Below are 22,149 nucleotides of genomic sequence, written 5' to 3' on the forward strand. Positions count from 1 at the left end.
TGACTTGAAAGATTAAACTAATTTCTCTTTCCACGCTTCTTGCCTGACAGTGTTCTCTTGATTTCAGATATCAAGCATTTGCAATTTATCTAAACTTTCAATTCATTTCTTTTCCTGGCTGACCTGTTTTGTTCCATTTGAGATTATGACCATACCTCACACACCATTTGATTTTTATCTTGATGTCTTTCATCCTATCATAACTTTGTAAATGAAATGCACAGCTGAGCTTTATTACTTCCAGATGAGATTTCATTAGTTTTCCTAGCTGTTCACTCTTTAGTTTTCTATGAAATTCATGGAAAATTCAACCTACCTTTTCTTTACACCAGGTAAACTTCACTTGCCCATCATCCTTATTTATCTGAACTGTATTTGAATCTATACTTTAAGTCATTCATCATTTTGTACTTGTTAGGCTGTACCCTAAATTTATGTTCCTTTTAGTTTGGCCTTCTGTGTATTGGTCTCGGAGCAATGCTTTTCAAATCTTTAAGGATAATGAAAAGTTTCATTCTATCCCTGCTCATTTCCTTCCAGATAGCATCAATTTCTTTGGTTATACTTGTGAAGCAATTTAAGCTGTTTTCTACAGTAATTTGATTATCTTGCAATTATATAGATGCAGGTTAATGCCCTTACTATGGTAAATTAATTTCTAAAAGCACTTAAAAATTAATAACCAGAGGATCATAGTCTTCTCTCAAGATGATGTTACCTTTGATGCTACTATTCATCCACCATGATTGTATTTTTTCTGATCTTGCCTGTCCTCATCCATCATTTCTTTTTCTGAATTTGTTGTGTAGTATTCTTAAATGCATTTAGAGCAGGCCTTTTGTCCAGTCAAGCAATTTCATCACTCAATCAGATCATAGCTGATTTATTAACTAATTTCATCAGCCCTCTTTCCGTATCTCTTAAAATATTTGATGATTAACATTTCTATCAGTCTCCAATTTAAAATTAGGAATTGACTTTGCATGAATTGTTGCCAGTGAAAGAAACTTCCAATTAATGTAATCTGTTCATAAAAATAGTGTTTTAACAATAATTCATTGGAGGTTTTTGGTACTTGCTGTTTGGATTGATATTTTTAAAAGAATCTAGAATGACTGCAATTGTAGGCATGCCATCCAAAAGTACACTTCTGTGCAGTTGCTGATTTGACCTGCATTTGTATGTTTTGGAAAAATAATTGGCAGCTTATGAGTGTTTCTTTTGTTCATTGAGCATATTACTTGGTTATGAAATGGTAGTGGATGTTTATGTCATGGTATGTGAGGTTCATGGAGTAGTAGACTGTTCCCTATACATGCAGACATGATCTTCCCCACTCCTGGTAGTATCTACAGGAGATGCATCTTTCATCAAAGATGCCTACCATCTGGGCCTTGCCATACTTTTGTAGCTATCATCAGACAGGAGTCTGAAATCCATCCAGCAAGTTCACAAACAGCTACTGTCCTTCAATTATTTGGTTCTTGAACCAACCAGCAAAACCCTAATTGTGACTGCCTAATCCATGACCATTTTGACTATCTTGCACTAAGATGGATTTTTTCTGTTCTAATGTGTTCTTTAAAAAAAATGCATAATATTTTTGTCAGTGATTTCTTGTGAATGCTGCTTATATAATGGTATGTGCCTGTGATGCTGCTGCAGATATTTTTCATTTCACCTGTGCATACATGTACTGTGCATATGACAGTAAACTCAATATTGACATTGATTTAGCCAGGCTTGGTGAGTATTGGTAGAATTAACCAGTGCAAGACCACTGAAATACTGTAGATCCACAGCTCCTGTCAAATCAGTAAACATGCTTGATAGTCCCAGATACAGATAATTTAAGTCTTGCTTTCTGAACCTGACCATGCTTACGGTTGTTTGAATTGGATTTGGAGATGTGATGTTGCTGACTTTGCACCTTGAAGATGGGCAGTGCACCTGTATCTGAACTGCATGGGTTCTTTCCCTGAACTGCCTTTGACAGAAGGCAAAATTGGGACTGGTTATTGTCTTCTGTCAGAACAGTCACTGATTTAAAGTTTTTAAATGTATCTGACATTAAAAGTTCAAAGTTCGGAGTACATACATGTCACCACATGCAACCCTTAGATTCTTTTTCTGCAGGCGCACTTGGCAAATCTATAGAACAGTAATTGTAAACATCAGGAACTGTAAGCTGTAAACAAGCTGTGCAAATGCAGATATAACTAAATAGCAAGCATGAAATAACAATATAATAGAGTCCTTAAATGAGTATAGTTATCCTTTTTTCCAAGAGCCTGATGGTTGAAGAGGTAGTAACTGTTCTTGAACCTGCTTGTGCGCGTCCTGTGGCTCTTGTACCTTCTACCTGATGGCAGCAGTGAGAGAAGAGCATGGCCTGGGTGGTGAGGATCTTTGATGGATGTTCCTTTTCTATGGCAATGTTTCATGTACCGGTAAATGTGCTCATTGGTTGGGAGAGTTTTATCCACTACCTTTTGGAGAATCTCCAAAGGCATATTTAATGTCAGAGAAATGAATACAATATATATCTTATGCTTCTCTTCACAACCATCCATGAAAACGGAGGAATGCCCCAAAGAATGACAGTTAATGTTAGAACCCCAAAGCTCCCCCCCTCGCATGTAAGCAGCAACAAAACAATGATCCCCCAAAGCATTGCCCCCCCCCCCCAACAGAGCACTCAAGCGTGCAGCAAAGCATCAATAAAGACACAGACTTGGAGTACCACAACGAATACTTGTTCACCCGGTAATTTGACATACTACAGGTGCCCTCTCTCTCTCCCTAATAAGGGAAAAAAGAGGTCTCCATTTCACAGTGAGAGTGGAGACATAACAAACAACTTGCTGATTTACGATGTTAAAAGTCCGTTGTGTCGCTTTTTCCGAGCTCTGACTCTCTACTTAAAGTCATTGGTATTCCCATACAAGGTCATAATACAGCTAGTCATCACATCTAAAGATGCTTGCCAATGACATGCCAAATGTCCACAGATTCCGAAGGAAGTAGAGGCACTATTGTGCTTTCTTTACAATAATATTTATGAGATGGGTCCAGGATTGGTCCAGTGAGATAGTGACACCCAGAAATTTAACATCATTGACCATCTCCTCCTCTGATCCTTGAATGATTACTGGCTCATGGACTTCTGGTTTCCCTCTCCTGAATTCTACATCTGTTCCTTCAGTGAGTGAGAGCTATGCTGATTCATCATCCCCTTTGATACAGCCCACAACAGTGGTGTCGTCAGCAAACTTGTATATGATGTTTGAACTATATTTAACCGCACATTTACAGTGTAAAGCGAGTAGGATAGGGGGTTAAGTACACATCCCTGCGGTGTCCCTGTGCTGATGGAGCTTGTGGAGGAGATATTTATGCCAATCTGAACTGACTGGGGTCTACAAATGTGGAAATCCAGGATCCAGTTGCACAAGGGGGTTGAGCTGTAATCGATAAAGACATCTTGATGTATGCATCTTTGCTGTTCTGTTGCTTCAGTAGATGGATTGGAGCAGATCCAAGTCACCACTCTGACAGGAGCTGATAGGCTTCAACACTAAACTCTCAAAACACTTCATCATTGTGGATATAAGTGCCACAGGGCGTTAGTCATTTAGACAAGTTACCATGCTCTTTCTGGGCACTGGTAGGATTGAAGCATGCTTGAAGTGGATGGGTGCCAAACACTGTCAGAGCAAGAGGTTGAAAATATCCAACAATAAATCAGCCAGTTGGTTGGTACAGGTCTTCAGTACTAGGCCAGGTACTCTGGCCGGATTGGATACTTTCCTTGGATTCATTCTCTTGAAGGTAACCTGCCCATCATCTTTAGATATTGACGCCAAAGGATCATCAGGAGACATGGTTCCTCCCTGTTCTGGTGGTCAAAGCAAATATAGAACGCGTTGAGCTTATTTGGAAGTGAAGCTCTGCCATCCTCTATTTTGCAAGATTTAGCTATGTAGGAGGTTATGGCATTCAAACCCTGCCACAGCTGTCAAGCATCCCTCATTGACTTTAGTCTAGTCTGGAATCTCCACTTCACCTGAGAGATGGCTTTCCAGAGATCATATCTGCACCTCTTGTAGCATTCTTGATATTCAGTCAAGAATGCTTCTGATGTGGCTCTCGGTGGGTTATGTAGGGCAGTTTAAATGTTTGTTTAGTTACAGCAGTTTTTGCTAATTCTTTAGTTTTCATGGGAATTAAAAATTGTGCAGACTCCAGATACTCAGAAATGAAACTGAACAGTTACAGGAAACTGGAGACTGTTCTCTGGTACAAAAAAATAGAAGAGTTACGTGACAAATAACTACATGAATGAATGATGAGTATTAGGGAAGGGCTTTCAGGCAGGTTAAGAGTAGGCACAAATATTGTAGCATATGGAATAAATTAAAGATAGAGCATAGCCATTTAGAAGTGCATGTAATTAATTTAGTGCAGGTGTAGGACCAAAAGATATTGGAGCAGAATTAGGCCATTTAGCCATCAAATTTGCTCTGCCATATCATCGTGGCTGATCCAATTTTACTGTCAGTCTCAATTTACCTTCTCTTCAAATCCTTTCATGCTCTGACCAATCAAGAATGTATCATCCTCTGCTTTAAATATACATAAAAACTTAGCCTCCATTGCTGCCTGTGTCAAAGAAATCCATAGATTCACCACTTTCTGGCTAAAGAATTTCCTCCTCAAATCCATTCTAAAAGGATACCCCTCTATTCTGAGACTATCCTCTGGTCATAAACTCTCCCACCATAGGAAACATCTTTTCCATATCCACTCTATTGAGGCTACTATTCGATAGGTTTCAATGAAGTCACCCCTCATTCTTCAGAATTGTAGAGAATACAGGCCCAGAGCCATCGAACATTGATCATATGACAACCCATTCAATCCTAGAATCATTTTCGTGACCCTCCTTTACACGCTTTCCAGTTTTAGTGCATCCTTTCTTGGATAAAGGGCCCAAAACTGCTCACAATACTATGTGAAGCCTTAACAGTGCTTTATAATGTATCAACATTTTATCCTTGCTTTTATGTTCTAGTTCTTTTAAAATGAATGCTAATATTGCATTTGCTTTTCTTATCACAGACTTGACCTGCAAATGAACCTTTAGGGAATCCTGCACAAGGACTCTGAAGTCTCTTTTACCCTTCAGTTTTTTGTATATTCTCTCCATTTAGAAAATAGGCAGTCCTTTCATTTCTTTTATCAAAGAGCATGATGATACACTTCTCGAGACTGTATTCCATCTGCTTTTTCTTTGCCCATTCTCATAATTGGTCAAAGTCCTTCTGTAGCCTCCCTTCTTCCTCAACTTGCCACACCACCTATCTTCATATTGTCTGCAAGCTTTGCAACAAAACCATCGATTTCATCAGCCAAATCATTGACATGTAATGTGAAAAGAATTGGTCCCAACACTATTTGTGAAACACCGGTAGTCATCGGCAGCCAACCAGAAAAGGCTCCCTTGACTTGCACTCTTTGCATCCTGCCACTACTTTATCCATGCTAGAATCTTTCCTGTAATACCATGGACTCATAGCTTGTTAAGCAGCCATGTGTGGCACCTTGCTGAAGGCTTTCTGAAAATCCAAGTACACAACATCTGCTGATACTCCTTTGTCAATCCTGCTTGTTATTTCTTCAAAGAATTCCAACAGATTTGTCAGGCTAGTGAGCAAGGCTACTAAGATACCTGTGATAACTCTGAACGAATTACAAGCTTCTGTAACTGAGATGGGAGAGACTACATACAACAGCTTTTACCTAGGTGCTTAACCAGTCACAGCTTTATGGGAGAGTGGCAAACAAAAAGCCACTGCTGGAAAAAATGCTCACATGAAGTCTCAGTTACAGTTTGCCAGAAGGCATGTGGGAGACTAAAGTCAGCTGAAAGAAGGTTTTATAGAGGTTTTTGGTTATCAGACTAAATGCTATGTTTGGTGTAAATGAAACATTGCACATCATCAAAAACACACCATACCTACCCTGGAGCATGGTGGTGGCTGCATCATGCTGTCGGGATGCTTCACTGCAGCAGGTCCTGGAAGGCTTGTGAAGGTAGAGGGTAAAATAAATGCAGCAAACTAGAGGGAAATCCTGAAGGAAAACCTGATGCAGTCTGCAAGAGAACTGTGACTTGGGAGAGGACTTGTATTCCAGCAAGACAATGACCCCAAGTACAAAGCCAATGCTACACAGGAATGGCTTAAAAACAACAGAGTTAATGTCCTGGAGTGACCAAGTCAGAGTCCAGACCTCAATCCAAGTGAGAATTTGTGGTTGGACTTGAAGAAGGGCTGTTCACTCATGTTCCCCATGCAATCTTGAGCAGTTTAGTAAAGAAGAATGAGGAAAATATCCAGTGTCCAGGTGTGCAGAGCTGAAAGGGACCTATCTACACAGACTCAAGGCTGTAATTGTTGCCAAAGGTGCATCTCCGAAATACTGACTTGAAGTGGGTGAATACATATGCAATCAATTATTTTGTGTTTTACATTTGTAATGAATTTAGATAATTTTGTAGAGAACTTTTCATTTTGACATGAAGAATCTTTTTCTGTTGATCAGTGTCAAAAAAGCCGATTCAAATCCACTGTGATTCAGTGTTGTAAAGTAATAAAACATGAAGACTTCCAATGGGGTTGAATAGTTTTATAGGCACAACAATTTATTTCTAATTTTGAAATGTTCCTCCAACAGTAGCTAGTTTCGATTTCATTAAATGGTCTCAACTGTGAATGGCTTGTTTAATTTTGGAGTGTTGTAGAATAAAACTAATATGATCAAGGTGTTGGAAAACTATATTGTGATTCAATGCAGACTCCTCAGGTGAAATGCCAAAAGATTATACTGTAAAGTTTTGTTAATGTGGCCTTTTTTAAGACTTTGGCAGGATCAGACTATAAGATTTTCTAGACTATTATGCATTACTCCTATTAAAAATCTCACAAAATAGCATAATCTGTTTTTCCAGTGAACTTGTTAAGTTTAAAGGGAAAAGGAATACTGGTGAATTTTTAAGGCAGTGGGAGTATTTTGAGTTTCAGCTTATTGAATCAAACAGAAACAAAATCACTGTGCACTCTGGTTCCAACTAATACGTTGCATGTTCCTGACTAAGGAACCTTTTATTCAATGTCTACAAAACCAAGGAACTGATTTTTGACTTGGGAGGAGATCCATTAGCCAGTCCTCATCAGGGGATTAGAGCTGGAGTGGGTCAGCAACTTTAAATTCCTCTGTACAGTTGGCCCTGCTTATCAGCGAGGGATTGGTTCTGGGACCCCTTGTGGATACCAAAATTTGCCGATGCTCAAGTCCCTTATTCAACCTGTCTCAATGCGGTGGACCCAACGGAACCCCAGACCTTATTTAACCTGTGTCAGTGCGGTGGACATTAGGACCTGGTGGCAGAACTCTAAATCCGTAGTGTTTCTGTTCACGAAAATAATCATGATCACAGTTGAAAATAAAGTGGGAAATAATAAAGTGATCGGAAAGAGGTGAAACGTCATTGGAAAAGCTTTGGGCTACGTCGGTCAATGATCAGAACAATTTTAAAGGATAAAGTGAGAAAAGCTCTGCCCCAATGAAAGCTACAATTATTACTAAGCAACGCAGTGGTTTAATTATTGGGTTTTGGGTTTTTGATCCTCCACAACAATCTGGCATGGTGGAGAGTGCACTTGTGAATGATCTGTCACTCAGTCGAACTCGGGAACTTACGTTCACGAGCCCGGCGCTGAAACGTACGTTCTTAAGTGTTTTATATACATAGAAAGGTAAAATATATACTATATACTAAGGCAAATGCTTGACTAACTGACGATAAGTAATACTGGATGTACCTGTTCCGACTTACTTAGTAAGAGAACTTGCGATTTTTTTCAATCCCGATCCACGATAACCCACGCACATCCTCCCATATACTTTAAATCATCTCTAGATTATTTACAGTACCTAATGCTATGTAAAATAGTTGTTACACTGCATTGTTTAGGGAATAATGACAAGAAAAAAATGTCTGTACACGCTCGAAGAACAAGTGCTGGAAGAGCAATTCTAGGTTTTCTCGATTCACGGTTGGTTGAATTCGCACATGTGGAATTCTCGGATAAGGAGGGTCGAATGTATTATCATTTCAGAGGATCTGCCCTAGGTCCAGCACACAAGAGCTATAGAGTGCTTCTACTTTCTCAGAAGATTGTGAAGATTCAGCATGTCATCTAAAGCTTTGACAAACTTCTGTAGATTTGTGTGGAGAATATATTGAGTGGCTGCATCACAGTCTAGTATAGAAATACCAATGCCCTTGAACGAAAAATCCTGCAATAAGTAGTGAATATGGCCCAGTCCATCACAGGTAAAACCCTCTCACTATGGAGGAAAGCAGCACCCATCATCAGGGACTCCCACCTCCTAGGTCATGCACTCTTCTTGCTGCTGCATGTCCTGGAGAAGGTACAGGAACATCAGGACTCACACCACCAGATTCACACTCCTCTACCATTATGCTGTTGACACAGTGGGGTTAACTCCATTTGCCCCATCACTGAACTGTTCCCACAACCTATGCACTGTACTTTCTTCTCATGTTTTTGATATTTGTTGCTTATTTATTAATAATTCTTTTATTTGTATTTGCACAGTTGTCTTTGCACACTTGAAAATTCAATTAATTTTTTTTAATAGGTTACAGAAAGAAAAAAAATTATCAACCCTCCCCCCCCCCCCCCCCCAACAAACCCCTATAGGGAAAAAAAAGAAAGCAAAAAGAAAGAAAGAATGAATGCCTGGATGTCGGAAGATCCCCACATGCATCATGGAGTTCATAATAGCTTTAATATGTATATTTCTTTCTTTCCCCAGATAACCAATAATTTTATCTTCGGAGCACCTATATATTTAATCCTATTTTTTGTAAATAAGGGTGCCAAATTTTCAGAAATATTTCATATTTATCTCTTAAATTATAAGTAATTTTTTCAAGTGGAATGCAGCTAAAAATTTCATTCTTCCAACAATCTATACTTAAGTATGAATCTGATTTCCAAGTAACTGCAATAGCCTTTTTGGCTACTGCCAATGCAATTTTTATGAATTCTTTTTGATATTTATTCAATTTGGATTTCGATTTTATCCCTTCAATATTGCCTAGTAAAAATAATGTTGGATTATGTGGAAGTTGTATTCCAATAACTTGTTCCAGTAAAACTCTTAAATTTGTCCAAAAAGGTTGAATTTTAAAACAAGACCAAGTAGAGTGTAAAAAAAGTACCAATTTCTTGATTACATCGAAAACATTGATCAGTTAAATTTGAGTTTAATCTATTTATTTTTTGTGGTGTAATATATATTTGACGTAAAAAGTTATATTGTACTAATCTTCGTTGAACATTTATTGTTTTTGTCATACTGTCAAGGCATAATCTTGACCAACTTGTTTCATCAATTTTAATATTCAAATCAGTTTCCCATTTTTGTCTTGACTTATGAATTCCTTGTTTAATTGCCTGTTTTTGAATCAAATTATACATACCAGAAATAATTTTTAAAATTTTTCTTTTATGAATTAAAGTTTCTATTTCATTAGGTTTCGGCAATAACATTGTTTGACCCAGTTTATCTCTTAAATAAGCCCTTAATTGGAAATAACAAAAAAGAGTGTTATTTGATATTTTATATTTATTCTTTAAATGGTCAAATGATATTAATATACCTCCTTCAAAACAGTCTCCTATATATCTAATCCCTTTATGAAACCAGTTATATAAAAGTTGATTATCCATTGTAAAAGGGGTAAGTTTATTTTGAATTAAAAGTCTCTTTGCTAATAAAGATTTCTTTATCTCATCATCAACATCTATCTTATTCCATAAATCAATCAAATGTTTTAGTATAGGAGATTCTTTCTTTTCCCGTATCCATTTAGATTCCCATTTGTATATAAAATCTTCTGATATATTTTCTCCTATTTTGTCTTAATTCTATTCTAATCCATGCTGGTTTATCTTCATCAAAAAAAGATGCAATAAATCTAAGTTGATTTGCTTTGTAATAATTCTTAAAATTTGGTAATTGTAACCCTCCTAGGTCAAATTTCCATGTCAATTTTTCCAACGATATTCTTGACATCTTACCTTTCCAAAGGAATTTCCTCACACATTTATTTAACTCTTGAAAAAATTTCTGTGGTAATTGTATTGGTAGTGTTTGGAATAAATATTGTAATCCGGGGAATATATTCATTTTTACAACATTGACTCTACCTATTAATGTTATTGGTAACATCATCCATTTATCAAGATCCTCTTGATTTTTTTTAATAATGGCAAATAATTTAATTTATATAAATTCTTTATATCATTATCAACTCTTATACCTAAATACTTTATACCATTTATCGGCCATCTAAATTGAGTTAGTAATCGACATTGACTATAATCTCCTTTAGTAAGGGGTGGAATTTCACTTTTATCCCAATTTATTTTGTACCCTGATATTTTCCCATATTCTTCCAATCTAGAAGATAATTTACGCAATGAATGCAATGGGTTAGTTAGATAAATCAGAACATTAGCAGCAAATAAGTTAATCTTGTATTCCTCCTGATTAACTCTGAAACCCATAATATCTGAGTCAGTTCTAATTAATTCAGCTAATGAATGGTTCTATCGCCAACACAAATAAAGCAGGTGATAATGGACAATCTTGTCTAGTTGACCTTGTTAACTGAAATGATGTTGAAATTTGGCCATTTGTCACCACTTTAGCTTTGGGGTTAGTATTTAAGGTTTTAATCCATTTTATAAAAGATACTCCTAATCCATATTTTTCCAATACCTTAAATAAAAAATCCCATTCTAATCTATCAAATGCTTTTCTGCATCCAAAGCAACTGCCACACTCATTTCTTCCCTCTTTTGTGCCAAATGAATTATGCTAAGTAACTGAGTTACATTATCTGCCGATTGTCTATTTTTAATAAATCCTGTTTGGTTCATCTGTATTAATTTAGGTAAGTATTTAGATAATCTATTAGATAAAATCTTTGCTATTATTTTATAGTCCGTGTTCAACAAAGAAATAGATCTATATGATGGCTTTAAAAGATCTGTCTTTTTTTGGCAATGCTATTAAAATAGCTGTCGACAAAGATTCAGGAAGTTTATGCGTTCTTTCCGCTTGGTGTATTAGCTCCATAAAAAGAGGAATTAATAAATCTTTAAACTTTTTGTAAAATTCAGGCGGAAAACCATCTTCTCCTGGAGATTTATTACTCTGAAGTGATCCTGGAGCTTCTTCGACCTCTTTTAATGTAAAAGGCACATCTAATCCTTCCTGTTCTTCTGAATTCAATTTTGGGAGAGTTATTTGTGATTTAAAAAAAAAACCTTTATCTCAACAATATCATTTTGTGATTCTGATTGATACAGTTCAGAATAAAATTTTTTAAAAGTCATTGATTTCAAAAGGTTTGTAAGTAATTTTATTTACACATGTTCTAATTGCATTTATCGTTTTGGAAGCCTGGTCTGTTTTTAACTGCCAAGCAAGAATCTTGTGTGATCTTTCACCTAGTTCATAATATCTCTGTTTAGTTCTCATAATTACTTTTTCTGTTCAGTATGTCTGAAGTGTATTATATTGTAGCTTCTTATTAACAAGTTGTCTTTTTTTTTCTGTCATATCTTTGAGATTCTTTTTCTAATTTTGTAATCTCTTTTTCCAATTGATCTATTTATACCATATATTCCTTCTTAATTTTAGAAGTATAACTTAGTATCTGGCCTCTCAAATATGCCTTCATCGCTTCCCATAATATAAAGTTATCATCAACTGAATGTGAGTTTATATCTAAAAAAAACAATCTGTTTTTTCATAAAATCACAAAAATCTTGACGTTTTAATAATATTGAATTAAATCTCCATCTGTAAATCGATTCCTCCTTATCCATCATTATCATTGTCATTATCAAGGGGGAATAATCTGACAATATTCTTGCTTTATATTCCATATTTTTCACTCTGCTTTGAATATTCGCTGATAGTAGGAAAAAATCTATCCTTGAATAAATTTTATGTCTCTTTGAATAAAATGAATAATCTCTTTCTCGGGTTAATTCTTCTCCATATAGCAATCAAATTTAAATCTTTCATCAATGATAGTTAATTTTGCTACTTCTGGTTTTGTAACAACCTTTGTTGACCTATCTAAAACTGGGTTTAGACAAGTTAGTCTCCACCTATTAATATTTTATCATGTGCGTCAGCCAAATTAAAAAAAAGCCTCTTGTATAAATTGTACATCGTTTTCATTTGGTGTATAAACATTCATAAGAGTCCATAGTTGTGAAAAGATTTGACAGTGTATAATTACATATCTTCCCGCAGAATCAATTAATATATTTTATATTTTAATTGGTAAAGTTTTGTTGACCAAAATTGCAACTCCCCTTGCTTTTGAATTAAATGAAGCTGCTATAACATTTCTAACCCAATCTCTATTTAATTTCTGATGTTCTATCTCTGTTAAATGTGTTTCTTGTATAAAAGCTATGTCTGTTTTCATTTTCTTAATGTATGTTAAAATTCTTCTTCTTTTCACCGGTCCATTAAGCCCATTAACATTAAAACTTTAAAAATTCAGTAAATTAGTCATTATTTTTAACGGGGTTACTTCAGTCTATAATAATACATAATATTTCAACTCTCATAGTACCTTGGGGAATTATTTTAAAATTCTCCATGTAGCTATGTGTCTCCCCTCCAATCATCCAGGCAAAGAAAGAAAGATGAAAGAAAAATAGATTATAAAGAAAAAAAATCCCTGCTAATGTTGTGAATGAAAAAAAAACACAACATTACCCCCCCCCCCCCGTTGTGCGGGTCATGGCAAACACCATGATTACACACGTGAATCCCGTAGTGATTGATCCGAAGTTCCCCCAGCTCCCCCGTAACATGAAAAAAGTATATATAAGAGAAGAAAAAATAATATCACTACTCTCGATTAATATTTCTCAAATTTTTACCTTTCTCCCCAGTATCGTATAATTAAAAATATATTTATATATTCTTCTGTCCTTCATGTCCCATCAACTCACTTCAGTGTCCCCGTCTTCATCTTTAATCTGTTTCACTTTTAAATCTTTACTGTGTCTAGCAAATATTTGGGAGTTCTTGTGCAAACTCCTCTGCATCCCGGTGATCAGTAAAAAATCATCTTTTTCCGTCATCCAAAAAAATTGTCAGTGTTGCTGGGTGGCGCAATATAAATTTATAACCCTTTTCCCATAAAACTTTTTTCACTGGGTTAAATTCCTTCTTTCTCTTCAAAAGGTCATAACTCATATCAGGATAGAAAAGAACTGCTTTCCCTTCTATCATCAATGGCTCATTTCTCTTTCTGGCACATTGGGCAGCTGCCTTCAGGATCTTTTCTTTATCTTGATATCTTAAGCATTTTATCAAGATTGGTCGTGGGTTTTGATCAGGTTGAGGTTTTGGTCTGAAGGCTCTGTGGACCCTTTCGATTTCAATCAACTGGGTTCCCTCTTCCATTTCCAAATTTTCCAGGATCCGTTTTTGAAAAAATTTTATTGGATCCTCTCCCTCTATTCCTTCTTTAAGACCAACAATTTTATTATTTCATCTACTAAAATTTTCAAGTACGTCTATTTTTTCCAACAGTTTTTTTCTTTCTGATGTCCAGGCAAGAATATTATCTTCCATTTTATTCACTCTATCAATAGTGTCTCCCATTATTTCTTCCAGTTTTTTGACATGTCCATTTTCTCTTGTTTTTTTCACCATTTTATCAAACATAGACATATTTTTAATATCATCTTTTATTATTTTTAATGTTTTTAATTCATGCATTATTTGTGCCAAAGCTTCTCTTATGTCTCCAGAATATCTTCCACCTCCAACCTCTTCCTGTTGTTCTTCTTTTACCTCCTCATCTTCATCTGTATGTTCCAGAGAATCCGAATCCTCCTCGGGTTCATTTTCACTTCCACTTACAATTGTAGCTGGGATTTGTAGTTCAAATTGCTCATGTTTGCGCATGCCCTTTCCTGCGCGCACACACAGTTCCTGTTGTTCCTTCTTGGAGACTGTTGATGTTGCTGCCGATTTCTGTTCTCTATCGCCGGAGGTAAGATGCACTTGAGTCCGAGGCTTCTTCATGGTGGCCAGCCCAGCTTGTATTGTCTTCAAAGTAGAAGTTTTCTGCTTTGTCTGTTTAGGAGGCATATCTAAGGAAAATCCTGAGTAGTTCAGACGTAGTTTTTAGAAAATATTTACTTAATTTTCTTCACTTAAACATTAATTTATTAGTTTTATTATGGGAGAGCTGGATTTCTACGTCTCGATCCTACGTCATCACGTGACATCTGGTTGTCTGCCTTTAACATCTGGTTGTCCCCTTTGCACACTGGTTGTCTGCCCTCTTGGGTGCAATCTTTTCAGCGATTGAATTATGGTTATTCAATTAATTGATATGCCCACAAACAAACAAATCTCAGGATTGTATATGGTGATGTACAAGTCGTTGTCGTCGTCATCATCATCATCATCAGGTGCTGTGCCCAGTTGAGCTTTGACTGCCATAGCCCACATACTCCTCTTTTGGGTCAAGTGGATCAATTCATTGGTATTCATTTCCAGTTCTCTGGCTGCTGTCTCCATCATCATTTGTCTTTGCCTTCCTCTTGCTTTCTTCCCTTCAATCTTTCCCATAATTACCGTGCATTCTAACTCCTCTTTCCTAATCACATGTCCTGTGAAGTTACCTTGCCTTTTCATGATCTTGTACATTATTTTTCTTTTTTCTTCTGTTCATGACATCCTAATTAGATATTCATTTTGTCCATGATATTATTTGCATCCTCCTCAAGAACCACATCTCTGCTGCTTCAATTCATTTCCTCATGTTACTAGATATTGTTCAACATTCTGAGCCATATAACATCTGTATATTACTGAAACTCTCATGAATCTGTTTGTCTGTGACCTCCAATTAGCACAAATGGTGCATTACAGTGGCACTATTTTTGGCTAAGTCGACTTAAAATATGCTAATTTACAGAATGCAGGCAAAGTTCAGAGTTATATATTCATAAAAAATTGTTCAATCCCCAAAATCAACTGCTCCGTTTTCACCTGAGAGCCGATCTGCCATCATGGAAATCGGGACGCAGCACCAAGATGTATGTGCACGACCAGCCTCAGCAGCGACACCAACCGGAGCAAAGGGACAGGGTAGGGCAGCTCTATTTTGAGTGGTCACATATCACCATCTGCATGTGCAGGATTGGGACAGATCTAACTGCCACTCGTCAATAAGAGATCATTAAATCTTACTGTAATGATGTACTTCTCTTTCAATACTTTTATTAGTTTCTGCATAAAGGAATATAGAGTACAAAACGATATAAGTAAAAAAAAGTACAAAACACATTGTATTGAAAATCCAGTTACAATCACAAAACCCTATATTCATAAAAATTAAATTGTAATATTGAAATATAACTATTTTTATACAGGGAAAATAAATCTAAATCCACTACCAAAGTCAGAGCTGTTAGGAAAAGCAAGAAAAAGGGGAAAACACCCTTATCATATAATTAAAATATATTATTAGCCTCCATCTGTACTTTTACAGCAAATCAAAGGTCGCGAAAATAACTCAAAAATGGTCCCCACAATGTATAAAAGTTTTGACTAGATTCAAGAACTGAACATCGGATCATCTCTAAATTTAAGCACAACAAAACATCCTCTAACCCGTAATGACATACTTTGAGACAGCCATAAAACCCTTTGCTGCAGTCAAAAGACAACGCTGACTATAATCACATCCATTTAGGAGAGCGCCAACCACATCATCAAGAATAAGCAGCTTTGTTTGGTATTACTGCTTCATATCTTCCATCCAGCATTAGGGTAAAAAAAAATGGTCGGCCTAATTATGCCACATGGAAAGAGAGGGGGGACATTATGGTCAAGAGATACGCCAAACGTTGTCAGGAAGTGGCAAGGAGAGTGAGAGGACAAGAATCGGATGAGGCCAGGGCCTCACGACTCCAGGATCAAAGAGACAGGACAAAAAAGATGAGAGAAGAAGAGACAGAGGAGGAGAGGCATGCACGTCTCCAGAATGAAAGGAGCAGAGAAATGCACGTCTCCAAGATCAGAGACAAACAACAAACAGCTGAAGAGATAGTGCATGAAAGGACTGTGTGTCTCCAAAATGACAACAAGAAGCACAAGGGTGGCATATCAACCAGAAATGTTGCTATCAGAAGTGTCCTTCATTAAACGAGGAGGAGCTATATTTGCTTTGCTTCGCGTCTTTCTTCATCAATAAACTGGTTTCTCTTCAATTTCCAAAACAAAGCAATAACAGTAGCTTTCAGGAAAATTTAGTGTTCATTCTGGTCACACTGCACTACCTTTCTCTCAAAGGGTGTCCCAACAGGTCACCCTGTTATCTGGTAACTGGATAAACGTAAGATTTCAGTACTCTGAGGTGGGTTGTCATGCCTAGTTTAGTGTTGGTCAGTATACTCTTCATTCTCATAATGGTGTCTTTTGCCATCCCTATTCTTCTTTTGATGTCCATGTAGCACCTGCCATCTGATGTCACCCAACTTCCTATGCAGCAGAAGTTCAGTACTTGTTCTCTTCCCCATTTATTCTCAGCCTACAGATAAGATTCTCCTTCTTCCTGGATAGCACCATACATTCTGTCTTTTTGCAATTGATAGACCCATTTTTGCATTTTCTTTTCAACTACTGTATCAATTATGTTTTGTAGTTCTTCCTCCGTACTTGCAATTAGCACAGTGTCATCCGCATATATGAAATTATTGATGTTTTCATCGCCAACTTTGATTCCCAAGATGTCTTTTAGTTTTTGTAATATTGTTTCACTGTACACATTAAACAAATCAGGGGAGACAACACACCTTTGTCTAACTCCTCTCGTAAACTGACTCACTTCTCTATCTATTCTTACAGCTGCAGTTTGTTCCCAGTATAGATTTCTGATTAGGCAGCGGTCTTTTGAATCTAGACCTAGAGTTTCCTGTAATATTTCAAATAACTTATTGTGCTTCACTTTATCAAATGCTTTTGTATAGTCGATAAAACAAACAAATCTTTTTGCACTTGAATAGCTCGTTCTGATAGTATTCTTAACATCAATATTGCATTTCTTGTTCCTTTGTCTTTCACAAAACCACATTGCTCTTTACCTATTTCTGCTTGTATCTTACTTTTAGCTCTTGTCATCAAAATTCTTAGAAGTATCTTGGTGATATGACTCATTAAACTTCTGGTCCTATGTAATTCACATTCTATTGCTCCAGGTTTCTTATGAAGAGTGATAAATACTGATTTTTTCATCTCTTCTGGTATTATTCCATTCTCATAAATGTCATTGATTAAATCAGTAAGTTTTTCCAATTCCATAATCTTCAAGGATGATAATTTGTTCTAATATTAATTCATCAGGACCTGCTACCCTTCCTTCCTTCATCTTATTTATTGCATTATGAACTCCAGATTTTGAAATACTTGGACCTTCAATATTCTTAATTTTTGATTTTTCGTCTCGATCATCTTTAAACAATTCTTGAATATACTCAGTCCATCTGTTCATAATCTCATCTTTTTCCATGATAATGGTACCATCCTTTGCTTTCAAACATCCACCTGAAGAACAGACGAGCTTTTTACCAGTGATGTTCTTGATTTGTTGATACAACCTTTCTGGATCAATAATAGGGATTATTTCTACTTGCTCACATTCCTGGTTTAACCATTCTTCTTTGGCATTTTGACATAAGCTTTTAACTTTTTTTATCCAAGGACTTATATTCTATAGGATTTGCTTTCTCTGTCTTTCTTCCGTTAGATTTTTGATTTCATCTGTCATCCATTTATTCTTTGTGCCTTTTTCTTTTTTAGGAATCACCGAGTTTGCTGATTCTACCAAGGCATCCTTTAGAGAGTTAAACTTCATTTCTACATGATTGCTATCATCTTCAACAGATTCTATTTCTAGACTATGAAATCTATTCCTTACTTCAATTGTAAATTTTTGTCTTAAGTTTTCTTCTTTAATTGTGAGTAGTCAAGGGATTGTTCAGGTTTTTGCTTCTTTAGTTTTACTTTTACATGACATATTACTGGGTTATGGTGACTATTACAGTCTGCACCTGGATATGTTTTGCATTGAGTCACCGAATTTCTAAATCTTTGGTTTATAGTAATAAAGTCAATTTGATTTCTGGTATTATCACCTGGACTTTTCCAGGTCCACAAGCGTCTTGCATGGTTTTTAAAGTAGGTATTCATAATGACCTGATTATTCATCTTGCACCATTCTACCCATTTCTCACCTCTTTCATTTCTTTCCCCTAGTCCAAATTTTCCAATGGTATTTCCATCAGCACCTTTTCCTACTTTAGCATTTAGATCTCCCATGACAATAACAATATCTTGAGATTTGCATCCATTCTTTGCTTGTTCAAGCTCTTCATAGAATTTATCTGTATCCTCATTTGTTCCATCTGTTGTTGGTGCATATATCTGTATAATTGCTAAATTAATGGTTGTCCTCTGAATCTAACAAATAGCACTCTTTCTGATGTTGCCCAGTGTCCTAATAACACTTTTTGCCATGTTTTCATCCATAAGAATTCCTACTCCATTAGTATGGGATGTTCCACAAGAATAAATTAGTGTTTTATTTCTGTTTTGACATGTTGTATGATAAATGTATTGTACAACAAAAGCGCCAAGAGGATCTTCAAGACAATTCTGAAGATGATTTGCTCGATAGGGTTGATTCTGGGTTGATCCCCGACCGTCATCAAGCTACTACTCATAAAATTCAAGTAACACAGAAGAAAATTATTGCAGGAAGATTGGACATACAAGTACTTTGAAAATAAATTTATGTTGAACTTTGAGGTATTTTGAGCCCTGTCCATATACCCAGATTGCATTCTGGCACCTTCCCTTCCCCCCCCCACCCCCCCCATCACACTTTCAGTCTGGATTAATGGGGAGCTAGCTAATGAATCACTGGAATTTCAAAACAATCAGATACTGGATTATTTGAGTTTCAGTGTAATTTGTATGAATTCAGTAGAGATCTAAAAGATGCATTGTTTGTACACTGAGTTTCATCTGCCATTGTTAATAATTTTTGCTTTTGATTGTAGGAAATTCGAAATGAGTCCCAGGACTTTCCCTATAAAGTAGCTAAGTATCCAGAAAATCAGAATCGAAACAGATACAGGGATGTCAGCCCTTGTAAGTTGTTACGTAAATTTTTTCTTACTAATGTTAATAGTAATACTGCCATCTGATCGCCTGTTTGTGTTTTAGTGTATGCAAGTGAAAAAATAGTACACTTTTTAATGTGAAGTAGCAGAACTGGACTGCTGCAGGATTCAGAGATGTACCTTTCTACTATTTTAAGAACTACAATAATTTATTATCCATTTCAAATTCTGTGCAAATTTATAATGGAAATTGCAAATGTTTACTTATCCTGTTACAAACACATCATTCTGCTAGTGCTACACAGCAATGTGTTGTTCAAAGAGTTGGGTTACATGAGAAGCTTCAGTTTTAGTATGGAAATGGGAAATTAAAATGGCAAAACTTGTCAGGTAGTTGATGCAGGATGCTATGTTATTATCAATTGTTCCTCATTCTGCAAATATTCTTGAATGTTAATTAATAGGTATGTAATTGAAACTCTAGACAATGTTACACTGAGGTTTGTTCTGTCCCAGTTGGATGTAAGAGGGTTTGGCTACAATTTGAGCAAGAACAAGGAAACTCTCATCAAGTGTAATATTTATCCTTTAACTCGTTATTTATATTTTTTGTGTGGCATATTTGCATAAGTTGTTACCTACATGACAAGTAGTTTGTAATTATTTGTTTAATTAGCACTGAAGCATTTGTGATGTTGTAAGTTCATGAGAGGTAGGATATAAATACTTTCTTTCATTTGGATGTTCCTGAACATTGTTGGGGAGATCATGAGCTGTCTGTGGTTTTATAGAAGGAAATTGGTGTTGGGAAAACTTATTAGTCTTTGAGAATGTAGTTATAGTAGACAAGTGGGAACCAGTAGATGAATTTCTGGAAGGAAGAATAACATTGGAATATTGTTTTAAGTGCAGTGGTAGCTCAGAATCCTGCAGTATGGAGGTATCTGGGCAGCCTACATAAAACAAGGTTAGTATACTGGTACAGCAAATTATTCTGGAAGGCAAATAGAATATTGGGCTTCATTTCAGGGGTTTCCAGTATTAAAAAATAGAACTCTGTACAGCGTTGATGAAACTGCATCTGTAGTATGATAAAGCATTTTGGTCTCCCTAATTTAAGTATCGATATATTTTCATTAGAAGCAACTTGAAGGATGTTCATTAGGTTGATACCTGGGCTGGAGAGGCTTGCTTGTGAACAATAATAGGTCATTTTCAGCCTTTTTACATTATTCATGACATTCAGTAGAAAGGAAGGTAATAATTTAGAAGCAATTGATTTTCAGGAGGTTTCAGTGAATAAATGCTGTTTCCCAAGATCCATAATTTCAGCAGAAGGGTGTCAACTATTTAAATGAAAGGTGAAGATTTTTTTTCTTTGAGCTCATGGGCCATATGATACGTGACTGTCTTAGGTCTTTGAGAAAAGTCAAAATTTAGGGGAACCAAAAGTTCAGGGGAACAGACAGGAAAATGGAGATGGGGCAAAGCTCAGATCAGTCATCTTACAGAACCGTAGACAGGCTCAAACACCTGTACCATACTGTATTGATCCCAAAGGAAGTTACAGAGTCTCAGTAGCATTACAAGTGCACAGATATACAAATGTTAGAAGAGAAGTAAGAAAGAATTTTTTAAAAAGTTACCTCAATTTGCTTAACAGGTAGGGGTTATCACTCTCCAACTATCGGTTGACTCATTAGAGAGCCTAATGGCTGAGGGTAAGAATGATCTTGTATAGTTCTTTTTGGAGTAGTGCAGTTGTCTTAGTCTATTGCTACAAGTGCTCCTCTGTTCAGCCAAAGTGGCATGCAGAGGGTGATAAACCTCCTCCAGAATTACCATTATTTTTTAAGATCCTTTGTTCCATCACAGCCTCCAGTGCATCCAGTTTGATTCTTATAACAGAGCCAGCCTTTCTAATCAGCTTATTGAGCCTGTTGGCATCACCTGTGTTGATGCCATTGCCCCGGCACACCACCACATTATACAGGTAGAACAGACAAGTAGAACATGTGAAGGAGAGGCCTCTGTACTCCAAAGGACCTCAATCTCCTCAGGAAGTAGAGGCTACTCTGGCCCTTCTTATACACACCCTCTGTATTGTTGCTCCACTTATCTTTCATCAGGTGCACCCTGGGTACTTGAAGATCATCACCATCTCCTTTGTCTTGTTAATGTTGAGCTGCAGGTAATTCAGCTTGAACCATTTGATCAAATCCTCCCATCCTCCCTTTATATACCCAACTATTGTTGAGTCATCAGAGAATGTCTGCAGGTAACATGATTCAGTGTTGTATCTAAAGTTTGAGGTATACAGGGTAAATAGGAAGGGAGTCAATACAGTCTCTTGTGGGGTCCCAGTGCTGCTTATAACCATGTCTGACACACAGCTCTTGAACTGCACAAACTGATCTACTAGTCAGGTAATCCATTATCCAGGATACAATGGAAATATCCTGCATTGAATAGAGCTTTTTCCCCAGCAATGAGGGCTGTATTGCATGGAAGAAATAACAAAAAACTTGATACTCACATGTGGGTATTACTGACAAAACAATTGTTTATTGTCCATCTGTAACTGCCTTTTCCGGGAAGGTGCAATTAACAATTGTACACAGTTGAAATCACTTGTGGCAGATTTCATTTTCTTACAAAGTTTTGGGTGAACCAGCAAGTTTCTTAAGATGATCTGGTAGCTTTGACAATTCTTTTTAGTGATACTAAAAAGAATCTTCTTATTATAGATTTAATTCATTACTTGAACTGTAATTCTCGTGCTGCAGTGTGATTTGTGTCTCGCAACTGT

General features: G+C 36.4%; 1 protein-coding gene across 6 annotated transcripts in view; it reads left to right on the forward strand.

Annotated features, from left to right (window-relative positions):
• The window catches only part of LOC132397925 (tyrosine-protein phosphatase non-receptor type 2-like), a 100,667-nt gene that overhangs the window by 3,846 nt on the left and 74,672 nt on the right, over positions 1-22,149 (forward strand). For 5 of the 6 annotated variants that reach the window (XM_059976748.1, XM_059976739.1, XM_059976782.1 and 2 more), the window contains exon 2: positions 19,278-19,368. The exons of the other annotated variant lie outside the window; for it this stretch is intronic. In XM_059976748.1, coding sequence (XP_059832731.1) covers positions 19,278-19,368 — 91 coding nt within the window. The remainder of the gene's footprint in view (positions 1-19,277; positions 19,369-22,149) is intronic. 6 annotated transcript variants of the gene reach the window in all.

The sequence above is a fragment of the Hypanus sabinus genome, chromosome 1, assembly GCF_030144855.1.
Source record: "Hypanus sabinus isolate sHypSab1 chromosome 1, sHypSab1.hap1, whole genome shotgun sequence".
Classification (NCBI taxonomy): Eukaryota; Metazoa; Chordata; class Chondrichthyes; order Myliobatiformes; family Dasyatidae; genus Hypanus; species Hypanus sabinus.